The 24,685-nt window shown below is 37.1% G+C and overlaps 1 protein-coding gene across 1 annotated transcript in view; it reads right to left on the reverse strand.

Moving 5' to 3' along the window:
• LOC128735827 (protein unc-79 homolog) overlaps positions 1-24,685 on the reverse strand; it is a 55,483-nt gene that overhangs the window by 16,300 nt on the left and 14,498 nt on the right. The window contains exons 11-16 of the mRNA XM_053830312.1: positions 11,192-11,271; positions 5,609-5,726; positions 4,335-4,677; positions 4,103-4,275; positions 3,489-4,049; positions 3,352-3,423 (exon numbers count right to left, since the gene is read on the reverse strand). Coding sequence (XP_053686287.1) covers positions 3,352-3,423; positions 3,489-4,049; positions 4,103-4,275; positions 4,335-4,677; positions 5,609-5,726; positions 11,192-11,271 — 1,347 coding nt within the window. The remainder of the gene's footprint in view (positions 1-3,351; positions 3,424-3,488; positions 4,050-4,102; positions 4,276-4,334; positions 4,678-5,608; positions 5,727-11,191; positions 11,272-24,685) is intronic.

Genomic DNA, 24,685 nt, shown 5'->3' on the forward strand with positions numbered 1-24,685 from the left:
TAAGAGGCTAGTTACTGTTACTGGGATGATGCAATTATAAAATGCTTCAAGCGAGATATTTACTAAAAAACTGAAATATGAAAGAAGCGACAACACAATCACCTGGCCATACTTCTCGGAACCAACGCATCACAATGTAAGAAGTACGGTAAAGTGTCGTATAATAATTCAACTATCATTTTTCCAATTGAAAATACTGGAGTTATTTGAAATGTACCTAAGTATTCTCTGATGGAGGTCAAAAAAATATGCTTAAGGCAATCGGGAAATAAATATTGTCCTGAAGGTTTCTGTAATGTTTTCATAGAAATTGAGGATGGAATTATTATTGAATCTGTCCAGAAACCACTTCTTCAACCGCTCTTCCTGAACTAAAGTGGACAATATTACTATTATCTTCTCAAGAAGCACGTTGCATGCTCATTTATATACAAACACTACAAAATACCGCAAATCTGTCATGTATTAATGTACATTATTTCCAAGCGCATCCAGGCAGCAGAATTGCTTATGGTAGCTTTTTTGGGTTGGGATGGAACCAATCATCAATTCATAACTTTTGAATAACTAAACCAATTTTAAAGATTTTGGTACCAAAGATATTTGAGTTTTTGAGGAAAAATATGGAAGCTTTTGTGAAACCACATTGGCGTATTTTATCATATACTAGCTGACCCGACAAACTTCGTATTACCAAAAAATATGCTGTGTTGTACATAAATCGTGAATCTCGGATGACCTTTGTCGCAATCTTGAGTTTTACAAGTTTCTGAGGAGTTCAACCTTAAATGATTCATTTGGGCAGTTACGTAACTATGAAAGCATGGGTATTTTAATATAGAAAATTGCAATTTTTCCGCACAGTAAAGAAGAAAACAACTACTCTATTGCTTAGCCAGATAAAATAAAGCGGATAGCAATATTCGCCGTAATTGTATAACATTTCGCCGAATACTATTTCGCGAAAAACCTTATGCGGAATGTACCATTTCACAGAAAACCTTTTTGTGGAATGTACCATTTCGCAAGGGTGATCCTCTCCTTACTCGCTGTCGCTCATTCGGACCCAACTGAAGGAAAGTAATAGAAGTCAGTACACCTAGGAAAACAAATAAACCTAGAGGGTGGTGGTTTCTGCAGGGAGGCTCCCCTCCGCAGTGGCCAAAACACTCGCGGCCGGCGACCATCTTGCACTGAATCATCTTGTGTTACTAGAAATAGTTTTTGGTGGTCTTGCTATTGACTAATGCTTTATGGAAAAGTTTAAAATTTCTCGAGTTTGATTAGTTTTTGAGTTACGCAATTTTATTTGCATGAGAGTCCTCATCCCCCTACCATAGGTGTGAGGGGTCTCAAACCATAAAAAAATAAATTCATGCCTCCAAAATCCCCCACATGCCAAATTTGGTTCTATTTGCTTGATTAGTTTTCGAGTTACGAGGAAATTTGTGTTTCATTTTTATACTACCTCCTGTTAAAGGACGGAGGGGTCTCAGTACAGTTGGATTTCGAATTTGGCAACAAATGCGTGTCGCCTATGTTGCCAAACTCGAAACTATGCCGAAATCGAGACCTTTTTTTGATTTAAAAAAATTGAATGTAAATGCGTCAGAAATTGAGTAAATATTATTAATCAACGGTTGTAATCATTTTCGTCAAGAGCTTTAAAATTAAAAGTTCGCCAAGAGCTATCCGTCCGATGCAAGAAAGTTTTTGGCAACCTGCGGTGAGACGTAGTCCTACGGCAATAAAAATATTATTGTTCGAAACATTCTATTACAGCAAACTTTTTTTTCATGGATACACTGAGGGCATCATTTCTGCGTCATTTAAAGCATGTATGTGAAAACTGACTAATATTTAAGCATATTTTTGTAAGGGAAATATTTTGTGTTGCCAAAAACGGATACTTTTGTTGCCGAAATCGAGGCATGCCAAATTAGAAATCCTACTGTACACTATAGAAAAAATTTCTGCTTCTAAAAACCCCTAACATGCCAAATTTGGTTTTATTTGCTTGACTAGTTCACGAGTTTTGTATTTCATTTGTATGGAAGCCCCTCCCCCCCCCCCTCCCCCCCCCCCCTTTTAAAGAAAAGACGTCTCAATTTACCATAGAAAAAAAGTACCTACTTTACATCCACATTCCAAATTTGGTTCCATTTGCTTGGTTAGTTCTCGAGTTATACTTTTATAGGCATAGATATTCAAAATATTGAAAATAATCGTTTTTTTCGTGGTTTTCTGATGTACAGACTAAGGAACCCCCATTTTTTATATTTTTTAAAAGCCGAAAATGGCTACAAGTCAAAAGTTCAAAAATGTACAACGTTTAGTTTATGTGATACAATTCTTTAATGAAATACAGCTGCCAGAATGCAAAGGGAACGCGTGGTTTTTTCTACTTGCAATGAAATGTGTACTTTGGCAAAGACGAACTAGCAATACACATATTTTAAGTGGTGGAAACACACATTCACAGTAGTCAATATGGTCGAAAAGATAGGAAAGGAAGAAGGTGATTGATTTGGTCTTCTTTTACCATTTTACGTTCTGTAATGAAGCATGCTTCAAAGTACATTCATCATAAACTATATTACAGTTGCAAGGCGTATAAAATGAAAATCATAGCCGTAAAGTCTTTAAAAGATTCGACCACTTACGCATACGGAATGCACCCCTTAGCATTAAATATCGACAACTCCAAGAACACTAGTAAAGTCATAAAAAAAACAAATCGAAAATTCAAATTTTTATTCCAAAATTTGAACTATATAAGTGCAGAAAAGATTGAAAGTAAATAAGTCTACTACACCTATATAATTTTTTTATTAGATATCAGGACTTAAATGTTCGTTTTATGTGTTCCTCACCCAGAGGTGTCGGTCTAGGCAGCATGGTGCAAGTGTTCAAGCTTTTAAGAAGAAGGATCGACAACATACAAGCAATGGTATGTATAGTTGTTGCAGACGCAGGCACAAAAGTTAATTTTATAAACAAACATGCTCTACAACTTACCTGGCGCCCCCGTATTCGTTGCAGATGTGGATAAATTTTGTTGGAATAATGATTGCTGGAGTTGCTGGTTCGGCTGGGATGTTATTTGGTTGGGAATTGCAGGACAGGATGGAATTGTCAGAGAGTCCACACGATTGGATTGGTTATGAGTACCGCTAGAGTGATGATGAATGGTATAAATCGAGTGAGGTAATTGTTTACTATTTGAGGGGGCGCTGTACTGTGCTTTGTGTACATTCAATTGTGTATAATGATGCTGAGAAAAGTTCTGTACGTATGCAAGTTGTGAAGTTATTGAATGATTTTGGTTTGATCCTGATGATAAAAACTGACCCAGTCCAAATCTGGAGCTTTTCCGTTTCAATATCGGTGCTGACACCTGTCGGTTGTAAACCTTTTCCTTTTCTGCAATTAAAAGATAAAATTTCTCTATAATTATTTACGTATTACGATAAAGATGATATATTCACCAATTTTGGATTCCTGTCTGGGTATTATTGTTGCAGGTGCAGACATAGTGCGCTTATATGGCCATTTTGTTCCAAAAGAAGCACTTAATGTTTTAGACATACTACCAGACGTATCCGATTGACTCAATGCCTCTCGAGCTTTGCTGATTTTGGTAGATAGTACCTCACTACCGTTTTCTGAGTTGCGTAGATCACGTAAATGTGAGATATCTCCATTTTTCTCAAGATTAACCTGTGCTTCTACGAAAAGTGTATCAAAGCGATTCAAGAAGAAATCCCACGTTAATACTTTTCGATCTGACAGCATGTTATGTAATTGATACACTGACTGCAACACAACTGGTCTGTCTACAATAAACATGTCAAACTGGGATTCCAGACAAAACAGTAATGCTTGTATAGCTTTATCATGAATAGTTCCAAGATATAAAGTTGCACGTTGCGCTACATAAACATTTAAATCGTCGCACGCAGCAATAAGGTGACAGAATGCTGTTGCGAGTGACGCTTGCAATCCGACTTCGGATCGCAAAGGAGTTGAATCCAAAAATCTGGTGATTACTAGAAATAAACGTTCATTGCTCATTTCAGTGGTTAAAGATAAATAATCTCACCTGTTACACGTTCAACCGCCTGAAACCTAACTCTCCAATCATTGTCATGAAAAGCATCTTGAACAACATTCCAGAATACATCAGATCCTAGTGGCAAAGTAATGCTATGCAATAGAATCGGAACAGCTACCTCACAAATATGCGAATGGTCAGCATTGCAAACTTCCCATAAACTATAATGTATTTCACATGAGCTTTGTTACTTGGTGTCATTCCAAAATACTTCACTTACTTGCGAATCAACAAATTTTCTTGACACCAGATAAAAAATCCGCGATCGTCACGAGCTGCTTTAGTAAAAGCGTCACCATGCAGAACCATTATTTTCAAACACTGTAATATATAATATAAGATGTCTGGTTTTTCTATGGTTGGAATCTCTTTCAGTAGCTGATATATGTATTGCAAAGACTGTGGCAAATTGTCAATAGAAAATTTAAACTTTCCGACTGAAGTGTGCCAAAAATTATCTCGATCATCCAGATCGCAATGTGTATCAGCATCCTCGCAGTCCTTGAGGTCCTGATATGTGTCGCCCACAATGGTTGGTTTCGCTATCTGTACCGTCGCGGTGGCTGCACGTATGTTAACAAAAACGTTGTTAGTAGTTATCATTATGTTCATTATAATGTTATCACCGACGAAATGACGTGATGCAAGTAATTTATTTAAGAACTCGTAAACAAGCGAATAACCCCTTTTTCAAACAGAAGAAATAAAAAAGGTGTAGTTAGGACACATTTATGAAAAAAAAATTTCGCTTCAATAAAAATTTGTATGCATATCAAAGGACAAGTCCGAACGCTCCTCGTGCGTCACCAGCACGACTCTTGGAACTGGAACCAATTGACATATTTTTTTGTATATGTTTCTGAAGAACAACTGGTGCAAGTTTCGTCAAAATATTCCAACACGTTGTGGTCCAGTACAGAATGGAACCCGAACGACGTAGACAAATCTTGCACAGACGCCTGGAAAATCGAGAACGGTGTGGATGAAAGTTGGCAGTTGGCTAAAATGCTAACAATGTGAAAATCAAAATTAAAACGTTCTCGTATGTAACTGTATGTACACATATTTTGTTAGACGCGTTATTTAAGATAAAAATATTGCTAATTTCCCACCCTTTCGTACGCGATGAATTATAACCGTCGCGGGCAAAACCGTCGCCAGAATCGTTGCGAGGGCCAATATCGTTTATTTTGCCAAGTAATTCAATAGCTTACGTGCTAGACAAGCAAAATATATTTACTTATAACTTACATACGGCCAAGAAGATTCTTTTTGCGACGATTTCAAGCTGTCAAAAAAGTGAGCAGCGCATTTTGTTACCAAAGAAATGGGCAATATATATGAAGTTGTAAATTTGGACTGAAACGTGGAATGTGCAAAAATAGGAACCATGCACAGAATTAGGCGCGCTTACGGTTTATTGATTTCAAATTTCGGTACAAGAAAAACCGATGGGACACCATGTCGGTTCGTCAGTGATGTTACCACACTCACCAACATCTGCGTCAGATAGTGTAACTGATCTCGCTACTGCGGTGACAATTTTCTCTGAAGGAATGATGGCCGCCAAATCCAGTTGCTCGCTTACAGTCTCAACGGTAGCCGTCATTATCTGCAAAAAAATTGCAATCAAAACAATGCACTAGGCTTGGTACGACATCTAGGTAAGATCGGGTAACATCTAGACACTTTCATTCATGGGAACAAAATCTATTGTATATTTGTCAGATGATTTCTATACTTTGTTTCGACAAGTGTTCGAGCGAGCGGCTTGTTGTTGTTTTAATACATTATTGTTGTAAAGCAAAGTGAATTAAAAAAAAGTTGGCAATTGGTAGCGTCATTCTGCGTTACTCAGCTTATGTGAATAACAAATTTATGATGATAAATAAGCCAACTCATGAGTATATTACATTGACAACGACAAGTTATGTACCGAACTCTCAAACTTGTACGGTAATTTGAAGCTTTTAACCAGTTTTTTTTAATTGTGCTTTTGTACTAAAAAAGATTTGACTAAAATTTGTTTTTGAGTCTCTTTTCTACTAATAAATTCCATTATTAATTTTATTGCGAAAGCTTCGCATTTCGCCTACTATTTGCAAGTATCGTCAGTATTGATTAAATCTAAAGTCGAAGGCGAAATGCGTGTCTGTCGGAATAAAATTAATGGTAAAGTTGAATCGTGGAAAAAGTTTTGACTTTTCTAACCATATTAAAGGTTGTAATTTATTAATTTTAGTGAAAAAACGTTTGAACTTTTGGAATTCGAATTTTTCATGATCCATAAAATAAACTTGACAGTTTCCAGTGGAAACATATCTTATATATGTATTAGCTGACCCGACAAACTTCGTATTGCCACAAGTTAAACTATGTTGTACATAAATCGTTAGTCTCGGATGACCTTTGTCACAATCTCGAGGTTTGCACTTGCAAGTTTCTGAGGAATTCAAGATGATTCATTTTGGCAGTTACGTATGAAAGCATGGGTATTTTAATATACAAATTTGCAATTTTTTCTCACAGTAAAATAGAAAACAACTCCCCCCATTGCTTAACCAGATAAAATAAAGTAGATAGCAATATTCGCCGTGTTTGTATAACATTTCGCCGAATACCATTTCGTGAAAAATCCTACGCGGAATGTACCATTTCGCGGAAAACCTTTTCGTGGAATGTACCATGTCACAGGGGTGATCCTCTCCTCACTCGCCATCGCTCGTTCGGACCCAACTGAAGGAAAATAATAGAAGTCAATAGACCTAATACATTAAATAAACCTAGATAGTGGTGATAGTTGCCGGCAACACTCGGCAACGTCTCGTCCTGAATCATCTAGTGTTACCATAGATTGTTTTTGGCGGTCTTGTTATTCACTAATGTTTTATAGAAAATAAATTCATACCTCCTAAATCCCCCACATGTCCATTTGAGAAAATTTATGAGGAAATTTGTGTTTCATTTGTATGGAATCCCCTCTTCTTAAAGAAGGCAGGGGTTCTAATTCACCATAGAAAAAAATCCTGCCTCCAAACACCCCCACATGCCAAATTTGGTTCAATTTGCTTGATTAGTTCTCGAGTTATGAGGAAATTTGTATTGCCTTTGTATGGGAGCTCCCCCCCCCCTCCTAAGGAGGGGAAAGATCTCCATTCACCATAGAAAAAATTTTTGCCTCCAAAACACCCACATGCCAAATTTGGTTCTATTTGCATGATTAGTTCGTGATTTATGCAGAAATTTGTGTTTCATTTGTATGGGAGAACCCCCCTCTTAGGAGGTGAGGGAGGGGTCTCTAACTATCATAAGAATCTTCCCCGGCTCCAAAAACCTCTACCTGCAAATTTTCACGCCGATCGGTTCATTATTTTCCGAGTCTATAAGTTCAGATTCATTATTAATATTTATAGATATAGATGAGAGAATTAGTCTTTGTATTTTAGAAGCCGGCGACTATTTTATTGTTTCAAAGAATCTAAAACGAAAAAATAGTTCGTATAGAGTCCAACTCTTTGTATTATGAATTTTGAAAGACTAAACGATGCTGGTGCCGAGGTGGAGCTAGATGGGGAACGGTATAAAGTAGTTGAGGACTTCATATACCTTAGCACGCGCGTAACATGTGGCAACGATGTAAGCTGCGAAGTGAAATGACGAATTGCAGCCGCGAATCGGGCTTTCCACGGATTACGTAGCCAGCTGAAGTCGCGTAGTTTGCAAATTCGCAAAAAACTGGCGCTCTACGGAGCACTTACCCTTCCGGCGGCCCTGTTCGGGCGTTAATTATGGACGCTAAAGGAAGCTGACCGACGAGTGCTTGGCGTTTTTGAGCATAAAATTCTGCGATCAAAATGGCAAAATAGAAAATGGAGTGTGACGTTCATGCTCAAACTATATCAAGTATACAATATACAGCTAATATAGTAAATGTAGTACAATGTGGCAGGCTGCGACGGGCTGGGTACGTGGCCACAAAGCCCGGCGAAAGAGTGGCCAAAACCATTTTCATCAGAGAACCAGGAAGAGGACGTGGACTTCGGGGCAGACCCCACACCCGATGGATGTGTGCTATCGAGGACGACGCACGGTCGGCTGATGTTTGAGGGGATTGGAGAACGGCAGCCCAGGACCGACAGTGCTGGAGCACCATATTTCGTTCGGCGCAGGATCGATGACGATTGATTTTCTGGGTCTTTCACAACTGGAGAACTTTACTGTTTCACAACCGGGGCGGATGCCATTTTACAAAAAAATCAAATAATATTTTTGAGTCATTAATTGCACTTAAAATTTGTCTGTGTGATGAAATAGAGGACCAAAACTTTGATAATGCTGTGACCTCACACAGTTTCGATCAGTTTCTATACATTTTACTATTTTTTTCTAATCCATTTGATACACAAAAGATAAATCTTAAAAAACAAAAAAATTGGTTAAGATATATATTGTCAATTGCAAGAAAAATTGTCCAATCAATAAGTGCACAATCGCTCATAAAAGTGCTATTTCAGCTTAAATCGTTTCGGTCTCTTCGGCGCACTTATTGCTTGGAAGATAACGAAAAAGTGCTCCGAAGATACCGAAACGATTGAATGCAAAATAGCACTCTTATGAGCGATATCGCACTTTGGATGGTAGAATTTTCCTTGCAATTGACAATATTTTCGAACACATTTCCTACAAAACATTCTACAAGCTGTACATATTTTGATCGTTGTTTTCTCAAAAGCAAGAATCGAATAAGACGAGACGTGGTAGTTTAATAAACACGTCAAAAATGACGGGTGGTTCACAACTGGTGACAATTCAGTTTTCATGTTCTAGCGTCAAATGTCATACGGAAACTTTACATCGTTCTATAAACGATTTTCTTTCGTCAATAATGGACAGACAGCAATAGTTTACAGAAATATATGCTTGTAAACATTTTTTTCGGCCTAGAATAGAGTATTTTATCTTAGAACCAAGTATTCGAATCATAGAACATACTTTGAAGCTAAGATGCCGAGTAATTTTAATGTGTCAGAGAAATTGTATTCAAAATATATGAGTCTAACATTACTTTGATAGACGTTTTTGAGTTATCTGTCTACAATTTATTTTTGAAATGCTACAGAGTGAAAAATAGTCTATATTAAAATGTAATATGTACATTGACTTTAAGCAACCTCTATCAGAATGATTCAATTGAATAATTTGACATTGCGCAAAGATTTGAGTAATCAGTTAAGTACATTTATGTTTTCTCCACACATATACAAACATTTAGACATTAAATCTTCTGCAAACACTTCAAAACATGGATATGCTAGTGGAAATTTGCTTAATGACATAAAACACAAACACTTCAAGTCATTAATTCTAAACGAAGTGTATTCCAAAGACAAACGAAAAAAGAAAGCAATAGAATAGATATAACAGAATAATAAGAATCACACTGGTTACACTTCTGGTATAATTTCATACGAAAATACCTCGTCTGTGGCGTGTATGAATTGAGAAATATCCTTTTCACGTCCACGTTCGGGAATCTGAGAGAATAATATAATTTAAAAAAAGTGGGGAAACCTTTACAAAAAATAACGCTAATAAATGTAACATATAAAACGGTGCCAAAATGTTTCCTTCCAGTGTATGTACGGTATAAAACAACCAATCGAAGTTTCCTCGATATGATACGCAGAATTTTTCATTCACTGATTTCACCTGCTTTGAATTTAATCAATCTTTGCACTTATGCTGACTGCAAAGCAAAAATAACAATCTTTGCTATCATTTTATCATTTTTGCGAGACTATTTTTTATAGAGGATCACGAATAACTGCGTTAACATAACTGCGTGTAAGCGGATTTTACCGACAGTATGAAATGCTTAACCGAACCTAAGATTAAGACTAGCTTATAGTTCGAGCCCAGCGGCCCCCTTGATTCGCCGATATTGTGTAATACTTGAATTATGTGACCATTGTTATCACAGAAGATCAAAATAATGGTCGAAGTGGCCCTTTTTTAATTGTTTAAAATCATTTTTATAACTAAAGTCTCACCAAAAGACGAAAGGAATGGTAGAAATGAAAGTAATCAAACAAAAGTTTTGTAGACTATTCCTAGGACGCTCTGGGAAAAAAACCTTTTTTATAACTCTTGCTATATTACTCTATCGGAAAGATTTCCGTTAAAAAATTATTCGAAAAATGCCTGCCCTCAGGAAATTAAGACAAAATCACGATATTGATTCTAAACAATTGATTGTTCAACTTTGATTTTTTTTGTAGAAAAAACGCTTGTTATTGAATCTGTATTAAAAATAGTCTCAATGATCACATATAATGACAAATGCTATTTTAGATTGCATCTAGCATATGTACAAAGCTTAATTTAAATTAACATGGGTTGACTGTTCGGAATTTTTCGAAACTATCGTACAGATTTGGACCGCAGACTCTCAAAATTTCATGAAATTTTGCATACGGGCATAGTATACAAACTTAGTAATGAAAACTGTGTTAAAAAAATTCAATTTCTTCTATTTCCCCAAAAAACTCCAAGGATTTTTTTTTCAATTTTCTCGGATAACGCTCGTTTCAAAAGTTTATAACTTCTGAGCCAAGTATCGTGGATGAATATATTTTTATGGAGATTCAAGAAAATTTTCTCGGAAATCTTGGGATAATATTAGTTGGGAAAAGGCTTTTGCGACTTTTCTTTACAGTTTTCTACCATCGTGAAAAATTTTTTGAAACAAAAATTTTCTTGCATCTTCAAAAAAAAATTATCCTGCGAAACTTTGTTTTAAGAGTTACGAACTTTTAAAATAGGCGATCTCCGAGAAAATCGGAAAATCCGCCATAGATTTTTTAGACATTGTTTGCATTAAAAAGTCCATGAACTATGCTCGTATGGATTTTAAGAAATTCTGAGCCTCTTTGGCCCCTTTTCGATACGATAATTTTGAAAAATGCCCCGTTCTTTGAATGATACTGCGCGGAATTGATATCGAATGAATCTGGCCTTTACGTTAACAGGATTACTACTTAAAATAAATTATGATGAATAAAACATTATTATACATACAGAACAAACATGCGGCATATGCACTAAGACGCCACCAACCGAGTGAGGTTCAGGTTGAGGAACAGCTACCGGCACTGGCCCTGCGAATTAGGGAAATAGAAAATTTTTAGTGAGCTTTCGTTTATAAAAAATATGAATTTAACCCAAAATGAGCAATACTGTTAAATATATTTATTGAGTATTGATATGTTTAGAAAATATATTTTATTGTATCATGTATCAATTAACCCGTATTGATATGTAATAAGTGTCCTTTGGTAGAAGCTGTGTAAGTTGATGCTGAGCAGAATCCAAATGTGTGTTGTATCTAGTAACTACTATTACTAAAATGAAAACATATTTGTAAAACTAATATAAAAAAACATGCTTAGAAGATGCTATATATTCGCTAATATTCGCGCTCAACTAATAGAGATTGTAGATAGATAGATTGCAGGATTAAATTCAATCATAGAGTTTGCATATGGCTGTCGCAATACTTTTTTGTGATACATTCCAAATCAATTAAAAGCCTTTTCATTTTTCTGCGATTCCATCGAGAATCGAGAAAATTCAACTCGAATTTGGATATGTTCGAGTACGCAACAGGATGGAATTTATTATAGGAAATTAATGAACACGGTGAAGTGGATGCAATGTCCTGTTTTTTCCACTCGTAACATCGAATAAGATCGACGACTAGATGGAATTTATATTAATTTGGCAATGTTACTGACATACATCTGATGCTTTTTTCGTTCGAGAATGACATATTACGACTACAATGGGTCGCATGTCCGCAGGGTAACAATATTAGATTTCTTCCGAATTTCTACTATTTACAAACGACGATATAATTAATCTTGGATAGCTCTTGTGTAACACATAGCGACGGTTTCAAACTGTATGTTTCAGTAGAAAGCATCGAAGACATCTATAGTTTCAAATATTGAGCATATAGGGACCCTCTTCGTCATACGTAAACACGATCCAGACTTTATTGCGAGTTTTTATAAGAATTAATCCACAAGTACTCAAGTTTTTTACACCAGATAAATCTGACACATCTTGCCTGTACATGTATACCTAATTTGTTAACGTAGAGTACAAACTATCCCTTGGTGTTACCAAAATTGAAGGATTTCCGATTTACCGTGTATATAAACTTAAATAAACACTTTGCCTTTTATCATCATTCGTACCGCACGTATTAAAGTAAAATATCGCGCATATATCACAGCCTCTGATTTCCTTATATAATTAGCCTGAAAAAATATTTCGGAACTTACATTTGTCAGTGGAACAATTTTTCATGCTCCAGCGGCAGTTCGTCATACTAAAAATTTACTTCGTCATGAACAAAATTTCTTTCGTTTATCATGGACAGACAGCAATTATTTTAGCATTGGGCGATACTGTATCTGTATCGAAAAAATCGATACTTTTGGGCCGATACATCGATATTTTGGATCGATACTGAGTGTCCCGATACCGGTCAGTATCGATGCTAAAACGCCGATATTTGTATCGATACCTTTATAATAAAAGCTAGAGAAACTAAAATACTTATCCTAATTAATAACCTTTCCTAATGCGATGTCCGTTAGGATTTCACCTGCATAACAAACTCGGTCCATGGCTGTTCGCCTCCAATTTCTCGAATGTCCCACACTTTCCAGGACTTGCTCCATTAAATGGAGTCCATTTGGTCTAACCGTCGAGCACGCTGCGTACCTCTGCGCCTTGTACCAACCGAATTCGAGGCAAACATCATTTTTACGGGATTATTTTCCGGCATTCTCACAACATGTCCCGCCCATTGTACCCTTCCAGCCTCAGCAACTTTCTGAATACTGGGTTCGCCGAAAAGCTGCGCCAGCTTGTGATTCATGTTTTTCCTCCATACACCGTACTCACATATTCCACCAAAGATGATCCTAAGCACACAACGTCCAAAAGTGGCCATGGCCGCTGCAGCGCTTTCAAGTCTCCGTCGAGCATTGGCCACGTTTCGTGCCCATAGACTATCGGTCTTATTTGCGCTTTGTACATGGTACATTTGGTACAAGGATGAAGCATGCCAGATTTTATGATCTTGTAGAATCCGTAGTAAGCACGACTTCCAAGAATGGTGAGGTGCATTTCTCTGCTACAGTTGTTATCCGACGTCATCGACGACCCGAAGTATACAAACTCGTTCACTACCTCGAACTTTTAGAAATTAAAATAAGAGGTGTACCTAATTCAAAGTACGGCGGCTAATTTTTTTCGATAACTCTAACTAACTAACTCTGCAAAAATAGATGCATTCCTAGTTCCAGTCTTAAATCAAATTTTAAGTAAAACTTCAATTTCAATTTGAAATCCAATTTCAAGTCGGATTTCTTGGGCAATGTAAAAAATCAAATTCAATTTCAAATCCTATTTCAAGTCCAATTCGAAGTTCCATTTTAAGTCCGATTTAACTCCAATTTCTGGCAAAGTTGTAAGCATAATTTCTAGTCAAATTTTACATCCAATTCAAGGTTAGTTTCAAGTAAAATTTTAAGTTCTCTATTGTGTCCTATTTCAAGTTCAATTTCATGTCTCATTATAAGTCGTATTTCATGTGGTGATTGTGGTGCTCTTACGTTGCACAAAAAATTTATTTGTTAACTTCACGTCCAATTTTAAGTGTAATTTGAAGTCCAAATTCAAGTTCCACTTTTAGTTTAATTTTAAGTTCAATTTAAAGTCTTAATTCCAGTTCAAATTTAAGTTGAAATTGATGCAAACTGAAGTTCAATACCATTTGATCATCAATATCCCGTATTTTGCACCGGTGTTCAGCGCAGTCTAAAAGTGCGACTGGCACAAAAACTGCGACAATGCGAATGCTATGAGTGAGAAAGAGAAAGAGTAACAACTGCAATGTTGCTGTTTTGTTTTGTCATATACATTGGCATTAGAGAAAATAATCTGGATTAATCCAGGTACAGCTGCAAAGCACAATATCAATTTGAAGTTCTATTTTAAGCATAATGCCATGCTTAATTCTAAGTTAAATTTCAGTTCCCATTTCAAGTTCAAGTTTAATTTCAGATTTTTTAATTTTCAGAATTTCGATTTTAAAATTAATTTCAAATGCGATCAATTAGACAACTCGCAAGTTGCTGAGAACTACGCGCACTTGCTGAGTGAAGTTTTGCTTTCCTCAATGGAGCTAGCTGTCTTGGCACTCGAAGATGGATGTCGTTGGATACGCTAGGCCGTCAACCGCGTTGTTAAGTGAAAAAACCCTGAGTGCATGGAGTGACTTTTGACGGAGATGAACTGGAAGGGGTTGATGAATTCATAAATTAGGGATCTTTGGCAACCGCCGTTAATAATACGAGTAAGCAGATTCATCGACGCATTCTAGCTATATCTGGTCTACTTTTCCCTTCGTAAGTGATTTCGATCAAGGAGCATAAACCGTACGCAAAATATAAGTGCATTTGCGGTATTTGAACGCAAGGTGTTGGTAACTGGAAGCAGAGAGCGGTCCAGGCGTATAAACCACGAGCTGCAGGCACTACTTTGAAAGATTCCCATCGTACACCTGCCAGCTGGCATGATGTACGAATGCCCCATCGGCACCAGGTTGAAACTGACTTACGAGTTCTTGATATAGCACAATCCACCCCGGCTCGTTACGACGTAGCATTTTTTTCTTGGCTCTCTTGCTGATAGCGCCATCACTGGTCTGCAACGTGCATTCAACCAAATTTCAGCAATGTTTGACTTTCATCTGTCTCAGCAAGTGTTACGTTCTACATTTATTTTAATGTTTCGATGTTTACTGTATTAGGTGTTAAGGGCCATTGGGGCATTGTTGCCTATTGGTAAAGTTATGATAAAGTAATAAATGTTTTTCTGATACTTGACAGATTTCTTGTCGGCTTTTGCACTGGTTTTCGGTGCACGTGCAATTTCCATGATAGTTACGATTAGCTAACTTCGTCATAGCGTTCATACTAGAAAGCATTTGGCTCCATAGCGCGCACGAGCACGAGGCACCTCGGTTAAATTAGATGTACCCTCAGCCATTAAAAAAATAATTTACAATTCTCCTCCACCTCAATACAATCCGCATGTCGCACGGATCATTTCTAAAAGGGGCAGTTTGGTCATCGCTGATCTGAAGTCTCCAAAACACTTGTAGAGCAAAGTGTTTAATTTGGTTATCTGTATGGTTGTAGAGGTACATTCTCACAGTCATCATATTTATCCAGCTTTGTATGGCTTGTACCTTCTGTAGCGTAAACAGAAGTGGAAGGGGGTTAAATTAGTTGGTTTGTCGAATCTAAATCTTAACCCGCATGTTTGGGCAGAAAATGTTCTGATTTTTTAGTTCGACCTCGTTTAATATTTATAAGTTCCATTTCTAGCATTTTTGTCTGTAAGGTTGCTGAGTGTTCGATTTCTGGCCGGCCCGGCCGGTTTTTCACTTGCAAAGTCGGTAACCGGTCAATCTGGCAAAAAGTCGGTTTACCGACTTATAAAAACGAATTTGTATTTTTTGTTCGATTTTTAAAATTTATTTTTTATTTCCATCATTCCGCTAGATTTTCTAATAAATGTATTAGCAATCCTGAGCAATTCGTTGCAGTTTCCGGTCAAAAGAGTTTAAAACCGCATGCCTGACCAGTCCGACATCAGCTATTATTTCGTTCCTAACAAGATTTCGTATGAGTAGGAAAGAGAATCAACAGCAGCAATAGCACACGCATATAATTTTCTAAAAATTAAGCTTATTTAGCTTAATAAACTTAAACAAAAGTATGGTTTTCGTTGTGGTTGCGTGTACCCTGCCAGTGTATCGATACCGATATCGATACCACTGGTATCGATGCTTGCGTCCGATATTTCAGTCAAATCGATACTTTTGGAAAATTTGTATCGATATTCGAAAATCGATACTTCTCGGAGTATCGCCCAATGCTAAATTATTTACTAAAATCTATGCACGTATTCCTTGAGCCGTGTCCAAGAGCTACCCAACTACTACAAAAAGAGTGGAAATAGTTTGAATCACAGCTCAAAATTTCTAGTAGTTACTCTTCGTCATACTCAAAACTGGTAGAAAAACTGAAAGGCCTTCTATTTTTTGAACAAATATTGAAAAATAGTAATTTGCTAACGTAATCTTTTCCTCGATAGAGAAGAGACAATCCAAAAATATCAATACCAGGTTGGTTTGACTGTAATTCGGATCGAAATTGATTATAATAGGGTAGTTGATCCAATAGTTGTGGTAGTACCAATAGTTGCGCTACTATTAATTATTAATGCATATTTTCGTCACCGTAGCATTTTAGATAAAACAATTACATTCATTGTATAAAACAGGCTTTTAGAGTTATTGGTAGTTAGACTACACCATTTAAAATTAATGCATTATTTGCTAAAATGCCAATTTTCCAAAATCTAACGCGCAGTTGGAGCGCACAACTATAGGCGCTCATCTATAGTTTTGCTACGATGTTTTTTCACTTAGCAACCTAGCAATGTATATGGAATAACACAATTAAAGGAACATCAAACTTAATTAAGGATACAGCGCAACTGTTGGTACAATATAATTGAATCGGAAAATTCATTTTTTCTTTCTAAAGCTTCTCGTACAACGAAAGTAATTATTGTCTTGCGTTGTGACAAATACCTTGTATTTGATAAATTTATATCCCACAAGCATTAATTGAAGCATATACCTCAATCGGTAAACAAACCCGTCCGAATGCTTCGGACAAACAGCTACTGGCCACAGCGAAAGTACAATTTGCTGGTCCACCATCAAATACGGACCACCCAATTGCAGGACTTTCAGTGCCAAAGTTTATTGACTTTCAAAAGGGTGAAATTCTAAACCCCTACCACATGGGCCACCAGACAAAACACAATAGAATTGAATCACCACCAGCGGGAAATAGCACTGCGTCAACACCATCAACGTCATCATCGCACTCAACATCTACCTGGACACCCGACCCGATGCGTCCACCTATCGTCAGCTTAACGCAGCAATCAGCTGGCGGAGACGGACGTTTCCTGAAAGCGCGACTGCGAGATCCGAAAATTATGTATCTCATTCGTCTTTACCTGGCATACATGCACGACAAGGAACCGACGTTCTGCTACGAAGGTATGACGAACACCAGCATAAAAATGAATTTGGCTTCAGAAGGACTACCGGTCTCTGCGCAGGACCTGCAGAAAATCTTTTTCGAGGTACATGAGGAATTTGGTGTACCGAAACAGGCAGCATCTGACGACTTGGAAGGTTATCGACGGCATCTCAACAATCAGAGAATCCAGTACCTGCAACGTGCGAGGGAAAGCGCCGGTAAATTTAGCCATCCGGTCCGAAGCACCAACCAGAATTTTCGGAAGTGACGACTCCTTTCGATGAGAAAGAGGTAACTAATTTAAGTATTTCTTCAACCGACCCTCTTCCGTCAATTTCTTCACTAAAACAGAATGTGACTGAAATTTTGATTTATTGTCAAAATTTCAATCGCATGAAAAGTCCAGCCAAAATGAAGGAAATTTATAAAAATTTACATAGCTCATCCTTTTCTGTTATTCTGGCAACTGAGACAAGCTGGAATGAAAGCGTAAAAAGTGAAGAAATTTTTGGAAGTGCCTTTAACGTATTCAGAGACGACAGAAATTTTCTTGAGTCTCAAAAGAAGTCGGGTGGCGGAGTCCTCATAGCTTTGTCGTCTAATTTCAATTCCGAAATTATAACGACAACAAAATTTAAAGAATTCGAGCATGTCTGGGTAAAATCACATTTAGCAGGAGAAACACATGTATTCGCCTCGGTGTATTTTCCTCCAGACCAAGCTCATAAAACAACTTACGAAGCATTTTTCCAAATTGCCGAACACATTCTATCACAACTGCCTCCCGAGGTTAAAGTTCACATTTATGGAGACTTCAATCAACTTCATTCCAGACTCTGAAAATGAATGCCTCTTACTCCCAATCGTTGGGGAGAATGAAACACTGCAGTTTATTTTCGACAAAACTGCCAATTTGGGGCTGAACCAAATTAACCATGTTAAAAACCAACAAAATTGCTGTCTAGATTTTTTGCTTACGAACATTTATGAAGACTTCTGTGTGACTGAATCATTAAATCCACTATGGAAAAATGAGGCGTTTCACACAGCAATTGAATAGAAGTTTTTGAATACGAAAAGGCAAACTATGAAAACATTAGACGTAGATTAAACTGTGTTAATTGGCAACTTATTCTCAAGAATGAAGAAAATGTCGAAGTTGCTGTAGACACATTCTATAAAATTTTATTAGAAGTAATGATACAGAACATACCGTTAAAGAAAAGAAGACGTCACAAAAATACAAAAAGTCCAGTCTGGTATAACAGTAAGATTAAGAACTTGAAAAATCGCAAACAAAAGGTCCATAAAAATTATAAAAAACATGCCAGTACTGAAAATTTAGCAAGATATTTGGACGTATGCAACCAGCTAAATTTTGCAATCAGCAATGCGTTTGAAGAGTACAATTCAAAAATTGAACTTGAAATAAAGTCCAGTCCTAAAAACTTCTTTAATTACGTGAAAACTAAACTAAAATCTGACAATTTTCCATCCATAATGCATCTTGATGAAAATGTTGGGGATAGCCCGGAAAATATTTGTAAGCTTTTTGCAAAATTTTTTCAAGAAATCTATACAACATTTTCTGAAGAAGATCGCGATCGCGACTATTTTGCATTTTTTCCGGATTCTTCAATGGATATTGGCGTTAACCAACTTCAGGCTCAGGATATTTTGCAGGCTTTGAAAAATGTGGATGCCTCAAAAGGTCCTGGGCCTGACGGAATCCCTCCAGTATTTATAAAAAATCTTGCAATAGAGCTCACTGCTCCTCTGTTTTGGCTTTTTAACTTATCACTAAAATCCGGAATCTTTCCAAAAATATGGAAAAGCTCATTTCTGGTGCCTATCTTTAAATCGGGCCGGAAATCTGACGTACGTAATTATCGTGGTATTGCCATTATCTCTTGCATTCCAAAACTTTTCGAAGCTATTATCAATGAAAAACTATTCCTTCAAATTAAAAACAGAATTACAGAAATGCAACACGGTTTCTTCAAAGGACGTTCGACTACGACAAATTTACTGCAATTCATAGACCACTCACTGAATGCAATGGATAATGGAAACCATGTAGAAGCACTCTATACGGACTTTAGCAAGGCATTTGATCGCATTGACATACCAATGCTGCTTTTCAAATTGCAAAAAATTGGAATTGAGCCAGGGCTCCTGAAATGGCTTGAATCGTATTTAACTAATCGCCAACAAATAATTAAATTTAACGGAAAGACCTCGAATCCAATTCAAGTCACTTCTGGTGTTCCTCAAGGCTCTCATTTGGGACCTCTTCTTTTTATCTTGTATGTAAACGACATTTCCTTCATTCTCAAGGAACTTAAGTGCTAATAGTGCAATAACGCACGAAGAAAGAATAGAATCAGTACAAAAACAATTTCTCTTATATGCTCTTCGTAAATTAGGTTGGACAGCATTTCCTCTTCCATCATACGAAGCACGCTGCATGCTTATAAATAAACAAGCAAAATGAAGTTATATTGTGCTTAGTGGCGCAACTAATGGATCATCTACCCTACTGGTTTCTGGTCGATATGTCTAGAAAGTAGACGAAGACCTGCCGTAGACGAATCTATCCAGCACCCTATGTGTAAAATGTTGATCAGCTCACCGAATGCAAATGGGTGTTGCATCAAGAGTTTTTGCAAAATTAAAACATAAGATTTACATCACTTTCATTTCATCACATTTTCTCACAAGACATGAGTTCGGAATATATTACACGTAAAGCCCCAAACACAATGCATACGGATTTTACTACGTTGCGGCAATTTGGCAGTTTTTCCATGGGTTTTCTGTCAAATTTCCGCAACGTAGTAAAATCCGTATGCATTGTGTCTGGGCCTTAACCGTCAAACTTTTGCGCGTGCCGTATAAATAAACCATATTCAATGAAAAAAAATCGGTTCGCTTTTAAGACATCACCTTAGTCTAGCTTCAAGCGAAAAAAACAATCTCTGTCCTGTTGGAATGGGGAAACTGTTAATTTTTTTCGTAAATGGAATTATTAGAAATTCACGTCGTAGCATGTGTTTAATTGTCGTCTGCAGCGATGTCAGATCTACGGATTTTTGCGCATGCTTAAATTTGGGACCCTTCAATTTTCTCAATTTCTGTGAGTTTAGAATAGAGCAGCAGAGTTCAAACAAAGAATACTTCATATAATTTTCATATTATGTACATGTTCAGACAGCATAATTTCTCTGATCTCGAGTAAAAGAGTGGGTCCCAAATTTAAGCATGCACAAAAATCTGTAGATCTGATATTGCTGGTCGTCTGTGCTTGGGAACCCGATCAGATGATTCTAGCAAAAAAGTTGATATTTCTATCAAAGTTTGTTATAAATGTGATAGAAAAACTTGCGACACACAAAATGTTTCATAAAGATTATATCTCATTCTGTTAGTTATAACACGATTTGTTGCATTTTGGTTATAAAGCAGGGCAGAATGCTGCTTTTTGTATCTCTAGATCAAGTTATATCGCAATTTGATATATTTTTGATATGCGCAGACTGGAATTTGTTACAATTTTTGTTATTTTAACTACTAGATCAAATTTATAACAAAACGCGAAAAAGGTTTTGTTATAAAAAATTTGTTATTCAGAGCTCATCCTGTTATAAATTTGTTATTTTCATTTGATCGGGAAGCAGAACGACCACATTGAAAATGCATGAGAAATTTTGAACTTGATACTATACGTTGGTTTACACTATTAATCAATTGTAAAACAATATTATACTAATTTCTATACAAATAGTACATCTTTTAAGAAGCGATTGGTATATAAACCGTCAATATCTGCTTAAAACCGAGAGTTTTTTTTTCTTCTGTGGACTCATCACTGCGACCAGTACAATTGATCCAATGTTATATCGCCTGGTGGATGCTGTATGAGCTGCACTGCATTTCTTTTTGCTATAATCGCTATTGAATGAGCGATATGCTTATTAAATTTTATGCGTGCCCGTGTGTATTAGGGTTTACCCTTCCTTCAAAGCTTGATCTATTTTACCCACTTATTCCTCGCTGCCAGTACTATCCCATATTATAGCCGTCCCTGGCGAGGACTCGTTCGTTCCTCTGACCAGTCCACTTAACTATATAGGAGGGACTTTGGCACTGTCAAGAGGCTTCAGTGGGTAAATATAGAATACAGCATGAAGGAAGGGTAAAATGAGGGGCCTGAGAGTAAACCCAAGCTAAAGTCACTTGACATCGAATGGCTTGATTCTACTAAGATTCAAACCCATGACTACTCGCTTGTCAAAACAAACTCGGTAACCTTGCGGCTACGAAGCCCCTCTGACCGAGAGAGTTATTAGCGTTCAAGATCTTTCATTATTTCGTGACGCTGAATTTAAATATTGAAATGACACCCTGCGGAGAGACGTCAAAATATTCTTCATATCTCTGTCGATCAAATTTATTCGAAACTGCAGTATAATAATAACTTAATAAGTATTTATCACATTCTTAAGACTATAAAAATAATTTTCCATAATTTGTCCTCAGTATTCCTGATTTTTTTTTCTGTATTCGTATAAACATCGTATCGCCGAAATGCGAAATTATTGCTGGGCAATAACTGTTCATAACTATTTTTCTACTCGGTTGAAATATCGCGCAGTTTCTCTTTAAAGTGTATTATTTTCACCCTGTGAAATTCGTAGTTGTGTATTTTGTTTCTGCCAAAATAAACGCGAATTAAGTAGACACGTGGAAAATCCAGAGCTGTGCTTTGGGCAAAATGCTGAAGATTTGTAATTTGACCATCTTAAGACTGTTAAAAAGGTCAAAGGATCGATTGACATTGGATTACAAATCAAGGAAACCAGAAGTTTGCTGGAAGACGGAAGGAAAAGTCAAGGTTAATTTCAACACATCGTGTTGCCAAGGATGTCGTTGTTTCACAAAGCTACTCTAACAAAGTCAAGCCAAATGCTGAATTATATGCATGATGCATATAATGTATAGAACATCCCATATCGCGATGCCCGAAACCCGCCCTAGAAAACTACTATATGGAGATTTTGACCAGCTATAGCTGCTGTGTGAGGGATGGCGAAACATACGTCAAAGCTGATTTCCAACAAATCCTAGGACAAGAGTTCTAAGTTCAAAGTGGATGATCGCTTCAAAAAGAAGAAATTGTCGAAATTCGCATCGAAATATCTAATTTGGCAGGCTATCTGCACCTGCGGCAAGCGAAGTGAAATTTCCATCACAAAAAGCACCATCATTAGTGAAATTCACGAGACTGAACGCCTCCAAAACCGTATTTTGCAATTTTTAAACAGTACATAGAAAAACCACCATTTTGGTTGGATTTAGTTTGATGTTACTGTCATAAAAACGTGTCGGAATAGTATGAGCCTAAAGCCTGGCTAAAGGTAATTTGGACGCCCCTGGTGCGCCATCGACACGCCCCTTGGTAGGAACTGAAACCATTTGACATAAATTTGTTTACATGTTTACGTCAAAATATTTTACCACGTTGCGGACCAGTACAGAATGGAACTCGAACTATGTAAAAAATCTTGCACAAACACATGGAAAATCTAGAGTGGTTTGGATCAAAGTTGACGAAAGTGCTAAAAATGCTAAAACAGCGTGTATTGTTCTATAAGGTTATAAGGTGTGAAAAGGCGGCAAAGAACTTTTATGAAAACCAGAACAAGGGACCGAAAGCTGAGAGGGAAGATATCGAGGTACATTAAGTCCAGCCGGGATAGGGCTAGAAGGTACGATTCCAACTATCAAACCAAGTGGAATATCATCGCTGTAGAAGGCTATAAGTCTTACAGTGCCAATTGGCACTTGAAGCAGAATTCGGTACCCAAAAAGCGTGCTTGGCGTTTGTACGAACAAGTTTTGACGAAATTCACCGGATGGACGACGCAACCTACGTGAAAACGGATTTCAAGCAACTTCCCGCTCAAAAATTTTACATTGGATTTGGGCGTGGCGATGTGCCAGGCAAGTAGAGTATGGCGGGGCATAAGTGCGATGTTTGAATTTGTCATCAATTTTCATGAGATATAAAGAAGCACAACAGTAAAATTATATTTTATATTGATGCAATAACTCAATATCTTCACATTCAACTATAAATCATCTGGGGTAAAAGTGTTATGCAAAATAAATTCTTCATTTTTCTGATCAAGTGCTGAATCGAACTTTTGCCCCACCTGCGGCCTGCGGGGCAAAAGTGCGAAGCTTAAATCTATGAAATTGGTACAGCAGTAGTTAACAAAATCTTAATATCTTCAATCTGCGATAAGTTTAAAAAAAGAATATTCTCAATTTGCACCTTTTGTATTTTCCGCTGGTGTACTGCAGCCTCCGCCAGATCGAAACTTTACCAAACCTTTATTTTTTGTATCACCACCGGATGACACTGTTTTACTTCGGCCAGCATCTGTAGAGCACACAGTATCCTGTCGATCTTCCATTTCTAGTGTCTGTAATACAGTACCTAAACCGGAAAATAACTACATATGCATTTTGGCTTCGTCCATGAATCGAACTTTTGCCCCGTTCGTGAATCGTACTTTTGCCCCGCTAGGCGCTTGACGGGGTCTGAGTAAATTGTGGAAAAACAAAAGATATTTTGCAAATTGTTCTCAACACATTTTTAAAAGAAGTGATGTAAAACGCTGCTACAATTTTTCGACAAGCAAAATCCTCCTGTTGATACCGTATTTGCCGTATAAGGAAATATTACCACAGAGAACAGACTACCAGGTAATTGACAAAAAGTGTGTAAAAGGTTTTTATGTAATCTACGAGTAATCCTTCAATAGAGCACTTCTCGAGCAGTAAGTGGCAAACTAAATCTTGATGTCGCTGCCATCTCTGCTATGTAACTCCAGCACAAAGAAATATTAATAAAGGTACATTTATATTTTTTGAAGCGTTTGGCAAACTATTTCTGGAGGGCGCCACCAACAGATTTTACACACAAAAATTCGATTACTTCCTTTGAGCCTGTTAATCTGTTCTCTGTGATATTACATCAAAACCCCTCTAAAATACCATTTACCCATAACTCAGCAACTATGCTTCGTAAACAACAAATGTTTACGATAGATTCAAGCTGTCAAAGTAGTCACTCATCCATGCCAATGTAGTCAATTTACTCGGAATCTGCACGGATAAATTATTGAATCGCACTTTTACCGCTCCTTACACTATAGTTGGTGTTTGCTGATAAATTCTCAAAGAAGGCCATGATCTGCCAAGAAATATGTAGCTGTGGACTGAAGACTGAGCCTTTAATCACTTCCCCAACAATGTCATCAAGTTTATACATGGAAAAAAGTTTGAAGAAACGGGTTTTGCC

Source organism: Sabethes cyaneus, chromosome 2 (assembly GCF_943734655.1).
Source record: "Sabethes cyaneus chromosome 2, idSabCyanKW18_F2, whole genome shotgun sequence".
Taxonomy (NCBI): Eukaryota; Metazoa; Arthropoda; class Insecta; order Diptera; family Culicidae; genus Sabethes; species Sabethes cyaneus.